Raw genomic sequence first — 25,589 nt, 5'->3', positions numbered from 1 at the left:
ATGTGATGGAATTGAGGGATGTGAAACACAAGCTTGTAATTTATGATTCCGCTGGAGACAAAGGAGACATTTACTGCCTGACTAGGAAACCAGACTTTGAGGTTTCTGATCTACACATTTGAGAAGTAGCATTCATGCAATATGTTCTAAAGGTTACTCTATATTGAGTGCATTACAGTTTGTCTTTGAATGAGTTCTAGAGAAGAGGAAGGGAGGTCAGGGTTTTTTAAATATAAAATTAATCTCTTTCAGACAAAGCATCTACAGTTTTCCACAGTGCTTGCAAGTCCTAGCATATGAGGGAAATCTAAGAGACTTTGTAGCTTTAGAGAAAAATGTTAAAATATCAGTAAAGAGCAGTATGGCTCTCCCGTTCCGGATTTTATGCACTGGGAAAGATGGAGGGATCCTATTTCTTTCAAGCATTTGCATGAAAGGAGTTGAATAATGGAGAGGACCAGAAATGTTGGGGCCAAAATTAGCACAACCCGTATCCTTTATGAAATAATGGCTTAGGTACTTGTCTTCTGGGACGAGTAGTGGCAGAAGTGTCCCAGAAGTGGAGTTCCGCTAATAGAACACTCCAGACGGCAGAACTCAGAGCAGCATTTTGATCTCACCTCTTCTGCCACCCCTTTACCCCTTGAAATTCTGTTCTGCACAGAGAAGCCCTTGTTTTATGAGAAGACTCAATCTTGATTGACTTGTTTGTTTTTCACTAGGATAAGAAATCTTACTTGGATGTCATTCATACCTATACAGAAGTTCATGGAACTGTCCATGGGACAAGTACTGTCTACATGCCCAGTTATGTAAAAAACCACGGCATCCTCAGTGGCCGGGATTTGCAGTTCCTGCTGAGAGGGACAAAAGTAAGTTAGCTGGTATGCAAATAAATAAATAAATAATGTGCCAGTTCAAGCCCAGTGTTCCAGGTACGACTGTGATTTTCCCAGCGCCCATGACAGTATGTACATAAGGCTCCATGGAAAAAGAAATATGTCTCTGATGCTGGTGCTGTAGCAGCTTTTGAGGTGGGACAGAATTAGATTTTTTCCCCTGCACCGCTGCTTCACCAGGTAGGTAGAATAGCTGTATATGCTTTCCACAAGGACTGGGGTCTTTGGGAGCTCCTCCTTACTATGGCAGTCTTTGGAATCCTCCCCACCATATCTGGTAAGTTGGAGGAAGGATGGGGCTCCAGGGGAAGCTACGGAAGGGATTATGGCCTTCATGCTGGTTTGGACTCTTGATGGTCTGGGGACTGAGCTGAAGCGGATCTGGTGTGGAGGGGGAACCAAAACCTAATGTCCCTGTTGGCATGACTCCAAGGAAGAAAAGGCAACTGGGTTACAGGTAAGATATGGTTGCTGGTTTCCAAGGGAGCAATTTACAATCAAAGAGGGACAATATTCAAATGTTAACAATGGCACTGGAAGATAACATTTGAAAGAGCATTGTATATTTCAAAAACATCTTAAGGGAATTCTATAGCAGTATAGGCCTTCCTAATATTCATTTTAAAAACTTGCACTATGAAAGTAGTGTAGATGGCTTTACTAATTCCTAGAATCCAGATCTTCAAAAAGGCTAGAAAGATGTGCTTGCACATGACCTTTCTAAAGGAAAATTACCTTTAAAGTGAAGCAAAATATTGCTTAATAAAATGATTTCTTGCTGAAATGGTGGTATATGTTGCCTATATTTTGATCAGTGAGTAATGTAGTTACTTTTAAGTTAGACTCAGCAGATGGTAGCAGCTATTTAATGTGAGTGGAGGACAGTTGGTGCTGTATTTATTATTAAGTGGTAACAGAAGCCCCTGTGCTGTCAAGACATGCGAACTGCAGCCTCTTCCCTAGGAAACTTTTGTTAAATGAGTTGACAGCATAGAAGATAAAATATGTTCAAAAACAACATTGAGGTTAAAAAGTGAAGAATACTTACCTACCCAACCAATATCATTTCTTTTAACTAATTAAAACTGAGCCACTACTCAATTGTTGGTGACATTTTAAGCCCTTTAATTAATGGTTCAGACATATTTCTGTTGCTGTTAATTAAAATGTATAATTTAATTGCTTATCAGACTTGTCTGCCTTTTTTGTTGTTTGGTGCATGGGAATGCAGAAATAGATCATGTTGTCATCAGTGAATGTTGAAACTCTTAAAGCTACTTATTTTTGGAGTGAGAACCCATAATACAATTTGATACACCAATCAGTTTTGAATTGGCTTTGTTAGGAGATTTTCTTTTCCTGTCTTCAGTCTTTCACTGGTATTCTTGGCCTCTCAACAAAAGGCACTGTATCATAAGGGTTATAACATCTTGCAGCCAGATTACTCTTGACTTATTACTCTTTTGAAGCGGTATATCTATAATCTAAACTATTTTTTTTGCCTTAGTATCCAGTGTTTTTCTTCTCAAATGAGCTAGAATGATGCCCACTAGAGTCTTTCATGTTAATAATACCTATGCCAGGAGCTACCAGGGAGTAAAGCTTGCTCATGCTCAAATGGCAGGTATCAAGATTTATACATGGAAACCAATGGTCCAATAAGGGTGCCTTCAGATTATTCCTTTTTTTCCCTTGTCACGTGAGGTTCCAAAGGTGTCTGGGAGACTTTAAGAGGCCACAGATTTCTGTGCTTACAAGCTCAGGATGAATTCAGAAAAAATTAATTAGCTGAAAGTGTGACAAAGACCAACTCATGTGGCCATGCTTACTGATGACTTCTTTCAGAAGGGGGAGGAAGAAAAGAGGGGGATTGTGACCTTAACCAATACGGAAGAGTTGGTCAATTAAGTAGCAGAAACTTTTGGGGAAAGTGACCACATAATGCTCAAATTCATCAAAAGTGAACAAGCTCAATTTCAGAAAACCTGGTTTAAGTAAATTCAGAGCAATGCTAGATAGGGAGATGCCCCAAATGGTCAGGAATTCATGTAGAAGGAACTAAAGGCACAATCACATAAATAAGAGGGAGAGCAATGGGAGACATTTACAGAAAGCATCGTGAGGAGCAAAAAATGAAAAAAGGACATGTATAAAGGGAGGGCAGGTAACCAAGGACAAGTACAGATAAATAGGGACAGTGTCAGGAAGGCTGAAAACTCAGAACAGGCTGAAGCTGGCAAGTGATGCTAAGAACAACATAAAGTATGTTCAAGGGGTTGCTGCTCAGTAAGGGTTGTCTTCAACTAAGTCCTGCTCAGAGTAGACCCACTGAAATTAATGGACATAAGTTAGTCACGTCTATAAACTTCAGCAGGTCTGCTCTGAGTAGGAATAGCGCTGAATGCCACCCTAAGAATGGTGAAATGTTTAAAGGGTGACAAAAGAGAAGGCAGAACTGCTCAACTCCTGTTTTGCCACCTTCTTCTCCCAAAAGAGGAAGTGTGCAACCTTGCAAAAAAAATTGTAACTAATGAGGGTCAGGATTGCAGTTCAAAATGGGTAAGGAATTGGTCAGGAAAAACATAGCTACTTTGAATGAGCTCAGGTATTGAGGGCCAGATGAATTGCATCTTAGGGTATTAAAGGGACTCACTAGTATACTTTCAGAAACATGCTGGAGCAGATGATGGAGTCAGTTTGTTGAAAGCATCTTGATGATCATGCAGTATTAATAGAATTAAGCATGGATTTGTCATTAATAATCCTGCCAGACTAATTTTAACTTTTTATTGATTTACTGGTTTAGTGGATTGTGGGATACTCAGGACATAATTTATCTATATTTCAGCAGAGCATTTGACAAAGTCCCCCATTATATTTTGGTTAACAAACTAGTTAAATGGAGGCTAAATGACACTGCTGTCAGGTGGATTCATAGCTAGTGGAAAGTTTTTCTCAGGGTGCTCATGAATGGTTCCTCATCAAACTGGAATGAGGTTTCAAGTGGGGTGCTGCAGGGCTCTGCCTTCAACATTATTAACAAGGACTTGGATGAAGGGGTGAAAGGAATCATCAAATTTGCAGATGATGCAAAACCAGGAGGAATAGCTAACACTTTGGAAGTTACAAATAAAATTCAAGTTGGCTTTGATACAATGGAAAGCTGGGTTGAAACTAACAACATGAAGTTCAACAGAAGGAAATGCAAAGTTCAGCATTGGGGTAGGTGGGAATCAAATGCACAGTACAGGGTGGAGAATACTTGGCGTGGCAGTAGTACATGCAAACCGGATCACAAGCTGAAATGAGTCAGCAGCATGATGCAGCTAAAAAAAAAACAAAGATTGTGGGCTGCATTAATAGAATCATAGTTTCCAAGACATAAAGAAGTAATAAAATTCCATTTTATTCACTAATCAGACCTCATCAAAGTATAATGTCCATTTCTGGACACCATACTTTAATAAAAATATAGACAAGTTAGAATGGATTAGAATGCAAGTCCTATGAGGAAAATTTAATTGAAGGATGGGGAGCCTGTGGCACTCCAGATGTTGATGGGCTACAACTTCCATCACCCCTGACGACTCCCAATGCTGACTGGAGCTGATGGGTCTCGGGATCCAATAACAACTGAAAGCTCACAGGTTAGCCACTCTTATATTAAAAGAACTGGGAATATTTAGTCAAAGAAGAGAAGGCTGAGTTTGGGGGGGAGACCAGGACAGGATACCACTCTTTAAATAGGTAAAGGACTGCCGTGTGGCTCTGGACTTCCTGTATCGGGGTGGGGTAGCACTAGATGGCCTAAGAGTACACGATTGGGCAGGGCTGTATTCAAGTAAATCATTACATTAGTGGAAGTCAGTGTAGGAATTTCTGCTAGTGCAGCAGGAATTCCCCTCTCTCCTCCTCCTGCACCCCCCCATCTGCTCCAGAGGGTTGGGAGAATCCCCAGAACAGCACACGGGGGGGGGATGGGAGAGATGGTTCCCTCAGGCAAGCAGAAATGCTTGCACTGATGGAACAATCTCCTTAGTACTGTATTGAATGCACAACCACACACCAATGTCTGTCTGTTCAGTACTACTGGTCAGTTATAGTCAAGTCTCTCCATTATGGTTTTTTTTTCACATTCATTAGTGGTAAAAAGGGAAATGTCAGTGCAAAGCCAGAAACAGTTCCCTATTTTCCCTCATCTTGTAAACCACTCATGCTTTCTCTTTCATCTCTTGTAATATGCAAAGCAGTTTCTAAGAATAGACTTTTGACACAGCTTTCCATTGAATTTGAACTGGGATTTTGCTATTGGATTAAGTGCTCAATCCTGCAAACTTTGCTGCCACCTGCTGTTGATCATTGGAAGGCTAGTGCTGTTTGAAGAATATGCTTGTCCAACAATGCAACCCTGCCAACTACTCTGTGCGAGATACTTTAAGCCCTTTGAGTTGCAATCATTGTGTGACATGGGTTCGAGCAAAGTGTGTAAGTAATTATCAAGCCATGACCCTGCTAGACCCTCCACCCCCCAATGTATTCTCTCCTTAAGCTAAGATCTAATGATGTCTCCATTACTCTGTGCTAGGCCTAGAATATCTTCAGGTCAATGAATGTCAGACTGTGGATTAAGTGGGCCAGAGTGAAGGTTTAGGGATTGAGGCTATGTGTCACCAGGAATAGAGGTTTATCCATTTGAAAGTGGCAACAATGATTTTTTCCCAATCACGAGAAGAAAATGTGCTTCATCTCACATTTTCCATTGCACTTTTGGCTGTAAGAAATCTGAAAATGTGATGTCCCCATCTTCCTTTCCTCCCCACCACGACCACACACACATCCAAAGCCCAGGAAATGGGGAGTACTTGGCTTTTTAATTGGCTTCAATTTAGAGAAGGGTTTGATCATTTTCACTTCAGCCCATTGCAGAAATATTATTAGTTTTGCAGAATATTTTCAAGCTCTTTCAGCATAGTGGCATGTTGTAAAAGCAAGTACCTTGAGGAATCACCAGAGAGCCTCTTGGCTAGGGTGGGGAGTCGGATGTCCAAGTTGACCCTCCTGTTTGTCAGCATGCAGCCTCCCCAAGCCTTCAGTGCTCCTTCACTTTTCTTCCCCATCTGCATCTCTCAGTGTTATCCCTCACACCCCCAGACTCATTTTTCATGTTGTCTCCTGGCACTCTAGTCCTGGCTTATAGATGTTTCTTTACAATATCCATTTATATTGGATACTTTTCAAATCGAAAAACAAGCTCCCAAAGCAGGCAACAACCCAGATGAAATCAGATTATACAAAAGGGAATTAAAGCAAATTAAAACAAAAATCAGAATTAAAACTGCAATGAAATAGAAAAACAGAAGCAGAATAAAACCAATAGTTTAAAAAGAAAGAAAGAATTGTGGGCTAATCTCATTCACAGCACACAGCTCTATGTACTGTATAACTCATTGGAAAGGCCCTTTACCTGGTCACCAGCCATCATGTCTGCAAGCATATAGAGAAAGATGTGGCTCTAGGAGCGGGTGGTGGTTGTCATTATTATCATCTGTGTGCCACAAAATTGTGCCCAAAGTGGCTCACAACAAAGTAAATGAAAAACAATACGTTGGTTTGTTGATTAAATGTATATTCCACCCTTCCTATATTCCACCCTTCCTCCCAGAAGAGCCCAACTCAGAAAAACATATTAGGAACAATTAGAAAGGGTCATAATGCCAATAAGTAAATACAAAAGAACAAGTACATACAGCATTGTATAACACAATACAAATAAGCTGATCTAATTTTACAGCTTAAAACTAAATGGGAGATGGAATAATGCCTAACGCAGAAATAAAATGTGGTGGAGAAAATGAAAAAAAGGCTAATGTTATGAGTTTCTATTTTACAGCTCTTTGTTGGTCTTGGTTTTCCATATGAGGGACCTGCTCCTCTGGAGGCCATTGCAAATGGATGTGCATTTCTGAATCCAAAGTTTAATCCACCCAAAAGCAGCAAAAATACAGATTTCTTCAAAGGCAAGCCAACACTCCGAGAGGTAAGCAATCAGTACCCACATTCACAATTTTCTATTGTTAGGACTCATTGTGCACGCTGCTGGTTGGATATGTCAGCAGCAATTTTTGTAGCACATCAGTTTTTAATTTTCAAGGATCATACCAAAGTGTGGAATTTTACTACTCTTATCATAGCAAACTGTTGGCCAAAAGATGATTGACATCTATAAGCCAGTCTCCTGCAATTACATTTAGAAAGCATAGGGAGTAGAATTAGTGCTCAAATCTTCCATTTAGTTCAGGTTCCACAGGAAGTCAGCTATGTAAGACAAAAATCAAAGTGTAAAAATCAAAGAGTGTAATTCTAAGTATGCCAGTTTTTGTTACCAGGTATGCTTGTACATTTTTTAGCTTCATGAACAATTGATGCAGAAACCTAAACTCTCCAGTTTCCAAGGAAATAAAAAATACCAAACTGCTTAAAATTATTTTGTTAGATCTTTAGGGGCAAGGATGCGACTACAATGTCCTTGCACATGTCACCCTTTCTCAGGCCCCAACCTTCCCTATGTCGAGTGGGAGGAGGCCTTCAGGGGCCTTCTACCTGTATTTGGGTTTCTGATCACATAGATTCAATTGAATGTGAGGAGAAGCCCCCTGAAGACCTTCCCTACTCAACTGAATGGTCAGGGATTGAGTGCATGGGGTGAGGTACATGGAGATATTGGGGACAGGGCTTGCATACACACCCTGTCCCCCTCTTCACATATGCAGAGTCCATGTGTTCAGGGAAATTCCTCTCATTACTTAGCAATAACTAATAGCTTGTCCCACTCTCACGGTCCCTATTTTTGGCAACGCACTCTTACCTTTTTCTTTTTCATTTTCATTTGCTTATTTATTTACTTACTTATTATTTGATTTATATCCTGCCGTTCCTCCCAGCAGGAGCCCAGGGCAGCAAACAAAAGCACTAAAAACACTTTAAAACATCATAAAAACAGACTTTAAAATACATTAAAATAAAACATCTTTAAAAAATCATTTTTAAAGCTTTCAAGACACCTTTTTAAAAAGGTTAAAAACATATTGTTTTTTTTAAAAAAAGATTTAAAAACATATTAAAAAGCAATTCCAACACAGACGCAGACTTGGATAAGGTCTCAACTTAAAAGACTTGTTGAAAGAGGAAGGTCTTCAATAGGCACTAAAAAGATAACAGAGATGGCACCTGTCTAATATTTAAGTCTAATATTTAAGAATGTAGTACAATCAAAGCTTTGTATCTTGTGTGTAGTCTTTTAAACAAGTGTAAATAACATTCTAGCTATGATTTTTTTAAAATCGTAATGAAAATATTCTTGTTATCAATATGAAAGCGTACTTGTTAGGTATTTTGGTTCCTGGAAAGAGTAAAATAAACTTAAAAGTCAAATAAACTAAGCCATAAACTTAGTAAAAAGGATAAACATAGCATAAAAATAATTTTTTTTTTTTCATGAACTGCTTGCATAGCCAAAACCTGTTCCTTGTAAAAGAAACATTTGGTGTTATGTTAAAAAAAGCTTTCACTCTGGACAGGCAGCACAAACATGCTGAGGAGGCTTTGTCCTCAAAATGTGTGTCCACAAGAAGAATTGCCTTTGTAAATATAGCATCATTGTGTAGCATATTTAAAAGGGCTGAGGCCACACGCAGTTCAGAAGATAAAGCAAAGGAAATTAGGGATTCAAGCCCCCTGCTTACCTGCACATGTGTTGGCTGCCATTTAGTCTTTCCTGGGCAGAAAGCAAGGCCTCGTCGGCCATTCTTTACCCAACCTTGAGAGTCATCAAATGGTGGCCCATTTGGGGCATAGTGTTGGCTGTCCAGCACTATACTGATGCATTAATTCTAAAGGCTTTTAGAGGAATGAGCGTATCTACAAGTACGAAAGTTGAATCATGGACTACTGAGTTGGAACCAAGGAACTGAGGCAAATTCTGTGTGTCTGTGCCCAAGTGCATGTTAGTGCTTTGCATGGGCTTCATAGGCATCCAAGTCAAATGCATATTATCAGGCAAGGAAGTGGCTTGGAGCAGCAGATGTAGGAGAAAGCCAGTTCAGGTGGGAAAAGTTGTTGAAGAAGAAGTGGTTGCCTAGAATATTTTGAAAAAAGAAGCAAAGTAAAGGATCCAGAGAGGTGGGGCACAGGGTCTTCCAGGACATGTGCATACGTAGTTGCATAATACTAGAAAGAAACACAAGTGCCCCTTTGTGGAGTTTGCAAGAAGAACAAAAAGAGTTAGAGAGAGGATGGATCTGGAAAGCTTGGAACATCACGAGTGGTAAGTGCAAAAAAGAGAAGGCTTGGATAACATATTCATTCATTCATTTATATCCCGCCCTTCCTCCCGGCAGGGGACCAATTTTAAAAGGTTCTTCCAATTGTGACATGACATCAGAGTCCCAAATTTTCCATATGACTGATATGAAGACAAAAGTAGCTAATGTTGCTTTTTCTGAACATCTCTGTGCAAGCCCAGCAGCTAGCATTCCATGTTGTGCCTTTCAACATTTCAGTATGATTCCCCCTCCTCCACTCCCCCCAACTACACCTCAGATAATAATAGCCATATCTTGGTTCAGTGAATGAAATGATCTGAAAGAGGACCAAAACAGTAGTGAGGAAAGACTGGTGAGATCAGAATTTAGTATCAGAATTCTAGGGATTCATGAACTTTACTACAAGGTATACTAGACAATCTCTTGCCCCTTCTCATGGTACATTACACCATCCCTGACAGTTACTTACCCCACATCTTTTAGTTCCCAGTTTCACTTATTTGGTTCTGTAAAAATGCTGATAAGTAATTCCTTTTTGATGGATAGGGGGATGTTATGAACAAAACTCTGAAAACAAGGGAACGAACAGTCCCTTAAATGGAAATGCTACACTATCTACATATTTTGCATAATACTGAAGTCTGCTTACTGAAATGAACATGCTTTTCAGAATGACATTTCATCACTTTTCTTTCAGTTGACATCTCAACATCCCTATGCTGAAGTTTACATTGGGAGGCCTCATGTTTGGACTGTAAACATCAATGATCTTTCTGAAGTTGAGAAGGCAGTGAAAGCAATTTTGAATCAAAAGGTTAAAAGATAAAAAAAATTATCTCTTTGTAATCAGTGCCTAAAGATGAAATAGAAACATGTAGTAGTGCAAAGTGTATTGGAAAGAGTTATTAGGAAACAAAAAGCCTTTAAATTATCAAACAGAAATAAAGCATTCTGGAAGGTTTTCACTGTGTTGCAGTAATCCTGAATTAAGGCTAGATGTTGCAAACTCACATGGATCAGTGTACAAGAAATTACATTAAGCTTTTCCCAATGAATATGCAAAACCTATTTATTCTAAATGGCATTTTTTCAAAATTTACAAGATGTATCTCATTTTAATAGCTGGAAGCCTGGTCAACATTAAGCTGGTAATTTCCTTCCCAACAGATTTGTGGAATGTTTATTCCTTTCTACTAAAGACACATAGTTCCACTTGGGAAATGCCCATCCTATAGCTGGAATGTCATATTTGAATATATGTATATAATTTTTTTTAAAGCAGATATCATTTCATTATGCATCCTGAACAAATAATGTCTCAGTGTGGAAACATTACAGATTAAAAACACACATAAATTTATCTGGTTCCATAAAGCTTTAATGAATAAAATGGCATAGGAAATACAATAGCTGTGAACGTGGCATAGTGGTTTTATAGCGTAATTTCATGGGAGCAGAAATATTCACAATGATTGAATTGTGAATTATTAATTACTTTATCTTACTATAATTACTATAATTAATTACTATACTTACTATATGCCGCCCTGGGCTCCTACAGGGAGGAAGGGCAGGATATAAATCAAATAATAAATAAATCTACAGATGCCTTACTAAACAACTTCATCGCTAATATCCAAGCACCTGTACAAACGTAGCATAGTGATACCTTGGGTATAATTTTTTTTAAAAAGTAACTAAACTGCACATTTTACTTTAACAGACTGAACCTTACTTACCCTTTGAATTCACATGTGAAGGAATGCTCCAGAGAATGAATGTTTTCATAGAGAAACAGGTATGCTCTCCTTATCAATAGACATTTGCTTTGCGTGCACAGATTTCCTGCATAAGCCACTGTATTACTAATGCTGGTCCTGTTTATTCTTAAATGAATAGAAGTTGAGAGCTGTTCATAGCTGTGCAATAATTTCACTTAACTATAGAACTAAGTAGAAGAAGGGAGAGGAAAGGTGTCACAAATATAGGTTATGATTTTTAATTTCTGAAGTAGTTCAGGTAGTATTCTTAAACTTTCTAGGGAATAAACTCCCAAGTAATGAACATCTTTAGGGGAGGAGTAGAATAAATTAAAGCTATTGTTTTCTTTTTTAATATTGAGAGGTCTTCTCCACTATGAGAAACCACAGTTTTAATGAAATTTCGTTGCTTTTTGAAAGTACTGCATGTAAGTATGGCTCAAGAATTGATAGTTTTGTTACATTGAAGAAAATTTTATTTTCTTCAAATAAAACTATTACTCTAGATCTACTTTCATCTAGGAATTATCAGTATAGAGGAGGTAAAATGACTGCTGAAAAGAATTATTATTAGTGGCTATATTGTCACTGCAGACTTCTCTGCTGCCTGGAGGGTTTTGAGCACTTGTCCTAGTGCAATTGCTGTTTAACAAAAAAAAATGTGATCCACATATTGGGAGACATTGGATAACTGCAGCTTACTAGTGTCATCATTTAGGCCAGAGCTAGAGAACCTGTGGCCTCCAGATGATGTTGGACTCCAACTCCCTTCGTCCCTAACCATTGGCAATACTGGCTGGGGCTGATGGGAGTTGAAGTCCAATATCTGGAGAGCCATAAATTTCCCTTCCTGGCTTACAAGCACTTCACACTAGGCAAACCTGATGCTTTAGGTTTTCAGAAGGCACAATAAACCACCCAATAACGTGAATGAACGAATAACATGAATGAAGGGCACGATCCATCACCACATAGGCAGGAATCAGCAGAAGGCTCTATAGACATTTTACCACAGGACACTGTAAAGTTACCTGGAGCAGGAATGCCATAGAGTGATCCCTCCTGTATACCCACCCTGTCCTTCCTCTTGTCCAAGTGCCTGTTCCTTGTCAGTCTGGCTTCCAACCCATTCTGCATTGGTTGCTCTTGTGGATAACATACACTAGTAATTGGACAGTGTGTCCTTGTTGATTTCCATACCTTCAACATTTGGGGTTGCCTGTTCAGGGTGGGATTAAGAGAAATTATTTTGCGGTGATTCCACCCCTACCTGCAGGGCATTTTTTAGAAAGTGGTGAGAGGGAACTATTATTTCCCACTGACAAGATTCCATCTTATCCTTGAGTATCCGCAGGAATTTTTCTGGGGATGGGGGGCGAAATAGAAAACTGAAAGCAGGGAGCAGGTTAGTTTCTCAGAAAATATGGTAATAGTGCCTGTACATTTTGCCTCATATCTCAGGTTCTACAAATGCTAGAAACTTACTTTTTTTAAAAAAAATGGAATATAGGCATTTGGAGATTATGGTTCATTCAGTATGGTAACTGCATCCCTTTGCCCACACCCTTCCATAGACACCCATGATCTTGTCCTCATGTTGTCCTGCAGTGTTAAGACTGAGGCCCACTTATTGTTCAAGTAATTCCGCTGTTGTTTAATCTCCTTTGACTGGCTCCTGTTTAGTTTCCCAGCAAAGTTCAAAGGACTAGTTATTATCTTTAAACCCTTAAATGGTTTGAGACCAGGATATTTAAAGGACCATTTTCTCCCACATCCTGCCAAACCACTGAGGTCTTCTGGAGGAATCCTACTCTGTGTCCCACTGCCTCTGGAAGTACAGCTGGTGGGTATGTGGGACAGGGCCTGCTCCTAGACTCTGGAGGCCTAGTTTCCCCCCTCTTTATTGAAGTTTAAGCAGGCCTGTGGCATAGATTTGAGAGGGGATGCATTGGATTCAGATGAATCCTGAGGCAAAGTGGGGTGTCTCAGAGGAAATGTTAGCTTGCCATAATGTTGTATGAGACAGCATTAGTCAAAACACTCAAGCATTTTGTAGTGCTTTGGCAATCCTGACAACCCTCCCCCCCTCCGAAATTGGGCAGACAAGCTCATCCCAAAAGTGAAAGTAATGTCTCTAAGCTTACCAGGATGGGCTGATGAAGAGCAAACACCAGAGTGGGAAGAGGGTGGAGAGAAAGCTCTGTTGAGACTGACAACTCAAGCTTTTAATCGGAGGCAATTATTTTTGCTGGAAAGTGAATCCATTTTAGTTCTTCCCTCCCCAAAATCAAGTTTAAAAGTGCCTAGCCCAAAAGCCCCTGCACCTATTTGTCTGCAATTTGATGTGTTTCTTACCCGAGGCATCTCTCTCATGTCTGCAGTTTCAGGCCAACTGCCTACAAAGCACGGGGAGATTATGTGATTTTGGGGTGGGGGGGTGGGAAACACCTTAAAACTGTTAATGGCTGCCCATGCAGGAAAACCACTGCAGTTCTATAATTTGACAGGATTCATACCCTCAGGCGGGATGACTATACCTGTACGAAGAAACAAAGTTAATGCTGTTTTTTTTATTTCCAAAAAATGAAGGGGGAGGGGGGAAATGAAGCAGACCCTACTCCAAGTCCATCTAAATCTGGTAGTCCATTAAGCACCTCAGACTGAAATGGGTGGTTTTCTTGAAGCCACTTCGTCATGATTCAAACCAAATCTTATGGTTGGTGCACACCACTAATAGTTTATTTAACTGTACTGTCATATTGATGCTGTGGTTGCTGACTCATTTTCAGTGCTGTTTTATTCAGTAATGGACTCTGCTGTAACTTTTTGGGATCAGTTTCAGTTGGTGCAGCCTGATGACTTGGACAAGGTGCTTGCAATCCTATCTCTAGGGTTAGTTTTAGAGAATAGCCCTAGGTGATTCTTTTTCGGCCTTCTGGGTGCAGCAGGGTATCATCTTGTCCCCCATGCTGTTTAACATCTACATGAAGCCATGGGGAGCAATCATTAGGAGATATCGGGTGAGGTTTCAACAATACATTGATGATACCCAGCTCTATTTCTTCGTAACATATGAATTGGGAGAGGCTGTGGTGGGCTAGATGAGAGCCAGTAAACTGACTCTGAATCCTAGCAAGATGGAGGTGCTGTGGGTATGTGGTTCCCAAGTCCAGGTAATGCATCAATTGTGTGTTTTGGATGGGGTCGTACTCCTTCTGAAAGAGTAGGTTGGTAGTCTGGGGTTGCTCCTGGATCCATCTTTGTCAGTAGAGGCCCAGGTGACCTCAGTGACCAGGAGTGCCTTTTACCAGCTTCGGCTGGTAGGATAGCTATGGCCATTTCTGGACCGAGATAACCTGACTGCTGTTGTCCATGTGCTGGTAACCTCCAGAATGGATTACTGTAATGCACTCTGTGTGGGGCTACCCTTGAGGCTGGTCCAGAAGCTGCAGCTTGTGCAAAACATAGTGGCGTGACCGCTTACTGGGGCAGGATATTGCCAATATGTTACCCCACTACTGAAAGAATTGGAATTGGCTGCCCATTAGCTACCAGGCTAAGTTCCATGGTGCTGGTTTTGGTGTACAAAGGCCTATGCTGCTGGGACAAGGATACCTGAAAGATTGTCTTACCCCTTATATACCCAGTCAATTATTGAACTCTGCAGATGAGGGCCTCTGGAAGTCCATTCTGCACAGCATAGGAAACGAACTTTTAGTGTTGTGGCACTTACCTTTGGAATTCATTCTCCATCAGTATTAGACAGGTGCCATTTCTGGGCGGGGGGTTGCACCTATTGAAGCCTTTCCTCTTTCAACAAACCTTTTAAATAGAGACCTTATCACAGTCTGCATCTGTTTTGGAATTATTTTAAGAGGGGTTTTTTAAAAGATGTTTTAAAGATATGTTTTTAAGATGTTTTTAGTGTTTTTTTTGCCACCCTGGGCTCCTTCTGGGATGAGGAACAGGATATAAATTTAATGATTATTATAATTATTTAATTTGATTAGTTGATTGTTGTTAACTGCCTTAGGGGTCCCACACTGTGGTACAGAAAAGAACATAAGAAGCTGCCTTATATTCAAAGAGACCATTGGTCCATCTAGCTGAGTTATTGACTGTACTGAGTGGCAAGAGACTGAAACAAGCTTATAAATTTGGCAAAGATCACATGATATCTGAGCGGCTGTGAGATCCATGCTTGGTAACCTTGCAACCTTGATTGAACTGGACATTGTTTGAAGCTTTTAATAACAATATTAATCCCTTCTTATCTTGTGCAGTAATGAAATTCACATTGTTTCAGGATTTCTGCCACGGGCAAGTGATGTGGCCCCCATTAAGTGCCCTTCAGGTTAAAATTGCTGGGTCCGGGAAATCATGCAAGCAGGTTTGTCAAGAAAATCAGCTTATCTGTGAGCCGTCCTTTTTCCAGCACCTGAATAAGGATAAAGACCTCTTGAAGTAAGTAGTATAATTCTGAGGACATGAAAACAAAGATGGAATTTTAAGCACATTTTGGATATTGCTCTGGAATGTTCGTTTGATCTAAACTTATAGCAGTTGATGTCAGTATTCCAATACTTTAATCTTCAGAGAGAAACTTATCTGGCTTTTGAATAATGCATTTGTGTTCATGCATATAGAGGTAACATCTTTGTAGAACAATGTGACACAACTGAATTGAATGATGCAACATATGCTGCCAACATCAATGTGGTGAACATTGCTTTGCTTTGAATTGCATCTTAACTCCCAGACTTCTACCTGTCTCGACCTACAAGATACAATAATTGACATTTTAATCTCTTTTTCAAATACTTTCCCCTAGACTGGTATATGCAGGTATTGGTAAAAGAAACTACATACTTCCTGTGTACTCTCATGTGTAACGATGTTTCTCTTGTCTGTTTGCTTACATCTGTACATGTTGGAAACTGACTGCTAAACCATGACTGCGATTTATGCCCCCAGTAAAATGGTCACCTGGGATAATTATTGCACAATGTGAGCCAGCTTTAGTATTGGTGTGGAAGCTTTCCAGTGCACCCACTCCTGAATATCCTTATTTTTGCAGGAGGGGGGTAAATAGCCTTTTTATCACAGGAATAATAATAGCATTAATATGCTCATTTACAAATGTGTATCTGTATCACTTGCTTATAAAAAAAACTGCCACTGCTTTATATTCAGTCATTATCATGAAAATGGTTGTTAGCTTCTAGCCTTTCTCTACTTGCCTGGAAGGATTTAATTGTGTGAACTGGCCCCTTAGACTTGAGAAAGACATTTCCTTCACCAGCCTATCACTGCTTTCCAGAATATACCATGTAGTACTGTACTAAGGTTTCCAGGAGCCTATGTGATACAATGATTCATTCCCACCACCACCACCACTTGATTACCACTGCATGAAGGAGAGAGCAAGCACAAGCCTGTTAACCCCACTTGCATATCCCCATCACTTTTCTGCAGCCCATAACTTGTTGGGGACCTGCTGTACTCAAGTAGACTCCACATATGGTTTAGAACTTCCAGTGTTTTAAATTGTGTGGGGAGCCTGCTTGAGTAGGACAAGCACCCTAATGGAAATTGTCAGTTCCAACTTGTTAAGAGACTAAAGTAATAGGATGGGAGATGGTAAATGGGCTTATCCCTGCTCCCCTGTTTGTGCAATGGTAATTGTGTCAAAGGGAGAGGGAGAGAATGAATGAACACGGCTATAGCGGAACTGCATTGTGTAAATCTCATTTGTTCCAAAGTTTGATAATTATTCAAATTCCCTATGAACTTTGTGTCATTTCATGTCAAAGATAGGATTATAGTGTTTCTGTTCATCAGAGCTTGTGCAACTAAATATTCTATATGGCATCTATCGCTTCTGAATAAATGAGTCTGTACCATACTGTAACACCCTTTTAAAATTACTGGTGTAATTTTTGGCATTATGAGTTTGGAAAAGTAATGGGACCTCATTGCTGGCCTGTCAATTTTATGTATGAATTGAATCTCCTCATTACTTACCTTTGGAACCATAAGTTGGAAGTAGTGAAAACTGCTTACTTGAATTACTGAATGTGAGCAAGTGATGTGGGTTGTCATGTTTTTTCTTTTCTTTTTCAGGTACAACATTGAATGCCATACAGTAGAGTCTGCAAATGATATTGTGGTTCCATCTTTTGATGAAAAGAGAAAACACTGTGTTTTCCAGGGTGATCTCTTGTTGTTCAGCTGTGCAGGATCTCATCCGAACCACAAAAGAATCTGTCCTTGTAGAGACTATCTTAAAGGACAAGTTGCACTTTGTAAAGACTGTCTATAGCAGCAACTCACATGACTTTATGAAGGGACAAAAGAGCCAGTGGCTTGGAGAGAACTACTGCCATTTCTTGCACTTTGCTACTGCAGGCAGAATTGCTGAAAAGCAAAAATTTGTACCAAGATGGAACAGATAAGCGATTTAAAAAAAATCCTCAAATGATTTATATATTTTCCTAAGTGAATGACTCCAACAAAACTCACAGAAATCTCTTTATTTACTTAAGGAGGTGACAAATGAAGTTCAGCATTTTGTAAGAGTAAAACAAGAGTGTGGGTTTCTTTTCCCAACGGCTCATCATGATCAACAACTTTTCTGAATATTATTTCCAGTAAAAATAGAAATCTGGAAGAGACTGGTCTGTACAGGAAAGACTAACACACATCCTAGGTACACTCTTTCTAGGGTTCTACTGAGCCCTGAAGGGCTGGTGCTGTCCTTGTGAACTTGGAACTACAATGTAACACAGCTACTGAATCTCTCATGGTTGACTATTGGTTTTTCTCTTACCCGGCACACATTGCAAATTCACAGCAGCTGCGTTGCAGTCTCCAGATAGCAAAGCAAGTCATCCCATGAAATGGGAGGACTGGTGGCTGCCTGAGTGGCAAATCCTTTTGGTTTGATAATGGATTGTGGCGTTCATCAGGGCTTACAGGCCACATAATGCGTAATATTTACAATGTATGGTCTTGTCTAGAATTATCAGCACCTTTTTCCTACTCCCCCAAAGTTTTGTCTTAAGGTGGTGACAAGACACGCTGTGTGACCACTGAATAAAATGGTGCCATTGGAGCAATATTCTCTTCAGTTTGCTATAGGGTAGTGAGGTAGCGCAACAGCGGTTGAAAGTTGAAAATAGAAACGAGGCAGTCAAGTGGTCTGTCTTGACAACTTGCGGAGATTTAAAGAGCTAGTATAGCACACACAAAACAATGGCTACGAACAGAAGAGGCCTTTTAGATAGATAAGTAAAAGTGGGCCAATAGTGTTATAAACTGAAATTAATTCTAAGTATTGAACTCAGATTTGCTTGTAGAAAGCAGATGGGCTGTTATTTAAAAAGTTGTTTGGCAGCACTGACATCTTTAAAAGCACTACTTGTAGACAGTAAAAGACATTTACTAGAAAACAAATGCTTCCTCTCTTTGGAGCTAGGTCTAAAAATCACCACAGGTTGACAAGAAAAGACTTGGACTATTTTCAATAACACATTTGAGTTTGATGTTTTTGTTATTTTCTTCCCCATCCCCATCCTTTAAACATTACTTACTATTTCTACTGATGGGCATTTTTTCTATTCTTTTGTAATGTAACTTTATTCATTATTTGGTATCCATCATTTTATGTGGTACACACTACCATATCTTTTGACATACCAAAGACCATGAGGAAAAACACTGTTCTCAAAAAAATATTGAGAGATGAGTCTATAAAAATGATTTTTAATTGTTTTAAAAATTGCATATCTGCAGGGCATAGCTCCAGAAATGTTTACCAGTAAGGGTGTTCAGAAAGGTTTTACCAAGACTAATACATTTAATTGTATGTGCATAATTAAAAATGAGCAGTGGTTGGCCCCAAACTCCAGTAAATTGTGATTGGCTTTCAGTATGATGTCTTGGATTTCTGTAATATTTAACACTTGGAATCTAGCCTTGTGTGTTAAGTTACCAAGCATTTTCTGCCCCACACTTGTAAGTACACAAGCCCCTCCCTTTATTTATTTTTAAAGTGATCACTCTTCAACTTTGGCACACTTGATGATTCACTTACATGTTCTAATACATTCTTTATGAGAACAGGATGTCATCAAGCTAAATCTGGCAATAAACAAAGTACTACCAATTACTTTAACAAGCAAAACATTTGAGATTATTTGTTCTGTAAATACATCTTTGTTAATGCACTCAGATTAGTTTGCCTTTAGTAACAGTGTCCCACTTCTAATCTTTTTCCTCCAGAGAAAGCTATTAATGAAGCATCAAGATACAAATTATAGGTACATTTAAGGAATGCAAGTGGTTTGCTTGGGCAACGTTCCTTCAACAGTAACATATATTTTGTATTCTATTGCAACTTTTTTTGTGTTTTTGTTTTCATACATTGCTTTGTGAAGGAAAAAAGAATAGGGTTTTGCTAGTTTGTTTGTGCAATCAATAATGTATTTCAGCAAAGGGTATATCTGTAAATTGCTAGTTTAAACTTGACATACTATATTCTGGCAAAAAAAGAAAAGCACTGAGTGACAGTGTAAAATTGATTAAGTTCTTATTGTAGGATGGTATCCAACTAAGCCATAGTCAGAGTAGGCCCACTGAAATCACTGAAATGACTAACTTAAAGTCCATTGACTGGACTTAAGTCTAGTAGGTCTACTGTGAGTACAACTTGGGTCAGATACCACACATTTCTGCAGTAATTTTATGATATCACTGACAGACTCATCCACATAGTTTATTGGTGCAATTTTTTATAACAGTAATGCACTAATAATGGAATAGAAATGAATTTGTGTATTAACCTTATTATGGCAATATTTATTTACTACGAAGACTTGGTGTAAGGAACAAATTGAGTTTTATTTAACCATGGCACAGTCAATACAGGTGCAGCAGACCTGGCACCTTTAAGTATATCAAAATGCAGCAGCAAGTGAATCTTGTACCATGATCCAGGTTAGCCAGGAAAGGCATTTCTTCAAACATACCTATAAATTTGAATAGCTTTAATAAACAACACCTTGAAAACAAACTCAATAATAATGTGCCAGCATGCAGAGCCATTAACAGATGATTATTAAGGAGTTTGTTTTCAGGATTTCATTCATTCAAGCTAGACAAACGTATAGATATGTTTAGGGGATGTCTTCCTTGGCTAAAACTTGGGCCACCTCCTTAAAGACTAAATGCAAAAACAAGATACTTAAGGATTTTGAGATCTAAGTAGCATTGCAAATCATTCTGGCAGATTTTGGCTTTGGGTATAAATGAGCTTTAATTCATGGACTGCCCCTTAAGTCAAAAATAAAATAGAAAAACCACTCATCACCAGAAGCAACACATCTTCATATATCAAAATTTCCTTTTTATTTTACAAGTTTATATATTTTCTTTCTTTGACCTGGTATTTTAAAAAAATTCTTTTTCTGAGAGATTACCAAAACTTGAGAGAAGCATTTACGTAATTTATTTTTTAAAAAACTTAAAATTAAAAGCTTACCTTTGAAAGGTAAAGATTGAATACACTGTTTAAAATGCCAATAAAAACCTCATTTATTTCATATATGCAAGTTGATTTGCACATCTATAAGTACATTTCACCTAATTTTGATGATTTGTCTCTTTTGTAGTTTATAGAAGCAGTTGTGGCTGAGGACAGTTTTGTTTTTTTGCATGGCAATGTCAAAATATGTGTGCCTTTTTATTTTAAGTAATTGTGTGTTTAGGATTTGGGCAATGCCTGAAAAATTATAATGGAATATTAATTTGAGAATTTATATACTTTTGTAAATATGAGTATGAATTATGAATATTTTTATTGGAAAGAAGACAAAGCTGTTAAAGCAAAAGAGCATATTGCAAGCTGCAACAAGAGAATGCTGCCTATTGATATTTGTACTTGAATGTGTCTAAACACAATGCACTTATGTGATGCATTATTTGTGTTACATCTTAGCAAAGGCGGAAGGATGGAATATAGTAGGCTAATGAACAGCTGACTGGTCTTCTATATGGTTCTGTAGGGTAGTTGGTAGAAATTTACCCTGAACCTCTCTTGTTTTTTAAGAAAAATGCAGTTCAGTATGCAAATTACTAATACTTCATAGTTTTGTGAACTGGCACAATCTTTTGAAGGAGCAGAGTTTTCTTGCAGAGCATAAAGCTCATCTCAACTTCCACAGCTAAGAAAGCACTCCTATTACCTTCTTGCTTGAATTCCCTACTACTGTAGCATTAAAAGCAAACATCTATTTTATCTAAAGTTCACACAGCATATTAAGCTGTGCATGTTATGTGATTCTAGTGTTCATGCCACTGTTGTAGAATCAGGATTAGCAGCAGCAGCCTAGCACGAAGTCACAGCAACCAAATTCCCTCAAGTACACAGAAACTAAAAACTATAGATAGTTCAGGTTATATTTTTGACTGATAATATGAGTGTCATCCTTCCTTCTACAAATTTGCCAACATGAATGACCAAGCACTCCCATATGTTATTTCTTCAGTGTGGCTCTGCTTATATGGCTGTTCCACATGAAGAATTTTTAGCGTGTGTAAATAGGCCCTAAATCAATTTCTGTGGAAACTTCCATTTATTTATTTAACACTGTAATATTCATGTGACATTTTATACCTTGATGTTCAACAGTCCTACTAGGCCTTCTGCTAAAATCAAAGTATTTAGGAGCAATTCAAAAGAGGGTTCACTAGGGCATGGATAAAACATTTATTTCAATGATTTAAGTTGCTTCTTGCACTACGTTACATGGTTTTGAGGTACACAGTTTGTTTGGTGCTCCTATCATATGATTTAAAATTGCATGAGCATCTTTATGTAGTAACCTCCCCATAACTGGTGCTTTTATTTTTGTTTTTAAAATTACAATCGTTTTGAGTTTTTTTAAAAATATATATTTTCTTGTAACTAAGGTTGTGAAACAAAAGGGTATCAGTAGTGCTTAGACTACAGAAAATGTCACATGTTCTATAAAATTACTGTGTCCACCCCTTGCACAATGGACATTACCCCATCACAATTACCAGTACTAGGTTTGCAAAGCAAAAAACTGAATAGGTTTCACTTACTACTAGATCATTGTATTCAAGCTTTTACACAAAGTACAGTGAGTTCATATTCTAGATAACTGCTGTTAATTATTGTAACGTGAAAAGGACTATTGTTGAGAGGATATTGACTGCTATTTTAAGCTAGTAATTCAGTGTGTCCTCTAGCTTAGGTTATCCCTGGTGCTCCACATTGGCTCTTGTCAAATACAAGCAAGCAAGTAAGCACTGGTTTTCTCCACTGACATACGAGATTAAATAACTTCAGTATCAGTTTTCAAAATTGTCCATTAATGGCTTTAGTACAACTAGTTCCTTGTACCATTAAAAAAAATTCCCATTACCTTTTATATGCAATAAGAACGTTACGTTTGTTCTAGTTTTTTTTTCTCCAAGGAGAGATATTTTTCTATCCTATCAACAAGCGACTTTCTTGTTTTTAAACTGGGCATTTTGCCTTTACCAGTCCCAGCTCTTTGCCATACACACTATATTAACCCATATATTGCTACTCATATACAAACTGAAGATTGACTTGTTCATCCACTTTATATATGTAGGTTAGTATAGTAAAACTATTATTTGATAACTTTTGATAGTTTCTTATCAGTTTTATGTTTATTGATATGGTTTCTGCTTTACAAAGCGTACTATCTTGAGCCAACAACTTTTTACAGACTTTTTTTCTTCCAGTTTTTCTCAAGATCTTTAACATAAATAATAAAGTGCAATTTCTGCTTGAATTAGCTATGCCATTACATTAAAGCAGCATGGGCATAGACACACACACACACACACTCAGGATCTGCCTTTTGCTCTCTTTCACCAGAACAATCTTGCAAGAAAATCCACAAATGGGTATAATTCCAGTTCATGCCAATTTGTAACGCATCAACAACCTTCAAGGTGAAATTAGAGTAAATTAAAAATAATTAAAATAACAATCTCCTGCTTTAATCATACTGAGAAAATATTTGGTCTTCAATAAGTCTAGTAAAGAGTCACTCGCTTGAAGGAGGAATTATCTTACAACAGCACTGCAGATTTGGTGGCCCTCCATCTGTTACCGGACTACAATTCCCATAATCCCTGACCATTGGCTATGTTAGCTGGTAGGAATAGGATTTGGGAATCCAAAAACAGCTGGAGGGCAAGAAAGTGGCTATTCAAGAAGTTTTACTCATGGCTTACTAAAACAAAGCCTCACTACTCTTATTGCTTGAACACTGATGTTTAACAACCACAATTAAGCCACAGATTGTCTTTTAAATTATTTTAATTCCACCCAGTTTCAAGGGACATTCTGTGTTGTGTTTGCCTTTGCTTTACTAGGGTGGGGATAGTTAATGGTTAAATGATGAGTAGTCAAACCATACAGCATGTGTGACTTGTAGAAGCACTCTCTTGGGCTTCTCCAGCAGTTCAGACTTCTGACTCACACCTCCAGCACCTTCCACAACTTTCCTGGCAGAAAGGTTTGCATTTTACTCATCAGTATTTAACTTTTCAAAAAAAAACAACACTGTTTTTCTGTTTGTCCCAGTCTCCTGGATGCAACTTCCATTACCTTAGGCTTTTTACACTGACTGGCTTATGCTTTGTCTCTTAATATTCCCAAAATGTAAAATGTTTTCCATAATTCTGTCCTTTACATTCTAAGTCATTTTTAGGTATTAAACAAAGATCCCATACTAAAGATTTTTGAACCTATTACTGTGTAATAAATTGACTGTATAATAGAACTGCTAGGAAAGTCAGGCCATCCTATACTGCAAATGTTAAAAGTGTGTGTATGTATATAGTATGCTATAGAAATAGATAGTATATACAAGATGGATGTATCTTAGTATTATATCTTGAGTATTTTATCCTGGACACTGATGGATGGTACTTAACTACATGCCCTGTCATTTTATAGTAATATAAACAATTTCCTTGGTATTGATGTATACATAAAGGTACCAGCCTTACTAATAATCCACCATGTGGAGTCTGTATCTAGCAATGGGTTTGGCTCAGCCTACACTCAAACAATTATGAAAGAGACTTGCTTTAATGTAATTGGTCATATGCTATATATAGTGGTAGGTGTTTATGGCACACTGTACGAGTTGCTAGTTCTACTTAGACTTTTTCTTGAACTCAATGTCACTGCTTTCAAAAGTAGAAAAGTATTAACAATAGTTTACAATATTGGTAAAATGACTTTTCAAAGGAAAAAACCTGGTTCCAATGAGCTAGCATAAACCCTCTGCATTGTTTGCCAAGTGTACATAAATTTTCACCTATATGATTCCTTCCTGAAAGTATGTTTACGTAATGCATCAATAACACCCACCCTCACAGAAATACTGGCAATAACCATGCACATACATGTAAAAGGACACTTACCTAGCTCTTTGAAAACCAGGCTATGGGGAAGCACACTGTTTTGTCTGACACAAGAGAGCTTACCCTTGGCTACTACTTTTCCTTTTAAAAAAAAATATATACAAAGAAGGCAGCAAGTAGTATATATACACACTGCTCTCCTGTTTACTAAATGAACTAGGCAGTCCACAGCTAGGGGTCATGATAACATTGACTGCCGGCTACTAACAGGAACCCTAAAAACAGTAAGTAGGGTTTTTTCCCCCAAAAGTGTGTAATAGAGAATAGGAAAAGTCACTATCTCTACCATAAAAATAACATTAAAAAACAAAATCATCATTCGTAATGAAGACTGAAATGTTCCCAGTTCTAGGAGTACCACTGAGCTGAGTCATAGGTTAAGATTTAATAAGGATTTTAATCTGTTTCACAAGCACTGTTTATTTTTTTTAAAAGGATACATGTTTCAAATTTTATTTTTTTATTTCCTAAATTGTGTTCTGCTATATTTTGTTTAAGTAGTTTGCTTCACAGCAAGTAATTGTAAAATCAGACGTTTAACAATATGGGAAACTTAAAACCAAGGTATGTCTGTATTCTCATGGCTGACAATGCTTTCCTCCCCCCCACTGTTGTAGGGAGAACTAGGAAAATTTTTATTTTTCAATAAACTTTTTCTTGTGTGACAGAGTTGTGTTTTTAGCCTTTCTTCCCTACTCCTTCCCCAGCCCACTGTGCTTAAAAGAAATTTCAGATCAGAGTTTTAACAATTTAATAGTTATAATAAAGGAAGTGAACAATGCACATTTCCCCTTCAAAAACTGAACCTATCAGTTTTTAAAGAGGGATTTGCCACATGGTATAAGAGTAGATCTTGGCCAATACAACTTATATTCTTCTGCTATAAAATTCATGAGATCAGTTTTACCCACGTGGATGTGAGGTTTGATTGATGGTTTCTTAACAGAAGCTCTGTTTATATGCCTGAAACAAAGGTGATAGAGAAACAGCAGAAGCTGTAATTATGTGCCAGGTATTAATATCAGCTATATTGTCAAAAATGTATCCACCAAGGATTACCAGCTTTTGCTTGGGGAGGGGGGCTGTAGGTACATTTGCAAACTGGAAAAACT

General features: G+C 38.3%; 1 protein-coding gene across 7 annotated transcripts in view; it reads left to right on the top strand.

Moving 5' to 3' along the window:
* Positions 1-25,142, top strand: part of MGAT5 (alpha-1,6-mannosylglycoprotein 6-beta-N-acetylglucosaminyltransferase) — a 220,187-nt gene extending 195,045 nt beyond the window's left edge. For all 7 annotated transcript variants that reach the window (XM_061608943.1, XM_061608941.1, XM_061608945.1 and 4 more), the window contains 6 exons: positions 723-872; positions 6,790-6,936; positions 9,918-10,034; positions 10,944-11,018; positions 15,287-15,444; positions 17,104-25,142. In XM_061608943.1, coding sequence (XP_061464927.1) covers positions 723-872; positions 6,790-6,936; positions 9,918-10,034; positions 10,944-11,018; positions 15,287-15,444; positions 17,104-17,302 — 846 coding nt within the window. In that variant the 3' untranslated portion in view covers positions 17,303-25,142. The remainder of the gene's footprint in view (positions 1-722; positions 873-6,789; positions 6,937-9,917; positions 10,035-10,943; positions 11,019-15,286; positions 15,445-17,103) is intronic.
* The last annotated feature ends 447 nt before the right edge of the window (positions 25,143-25,589 follow it).

Source organism: Rhineura floridana, chromosome 2 (assembly GCF_030035675.1).
Source record: "Rhineura floridana isolate rRhiFlo1 chromosome 2, rRhiFlo1.hap2, whole genome shotgun sequence".
Taxonomy (NCBI): Eukaryota; Metazoa; Chordata; class Lepidosauria; order Squamata; family Rhineuridae; genus Rhineura; species Rhineura floridana.
The sequence above is the reverse complement of the archived record's forward strand: the minus strand, read 5'-3'. Positions and strand labels throughout refer to the sequence as shown.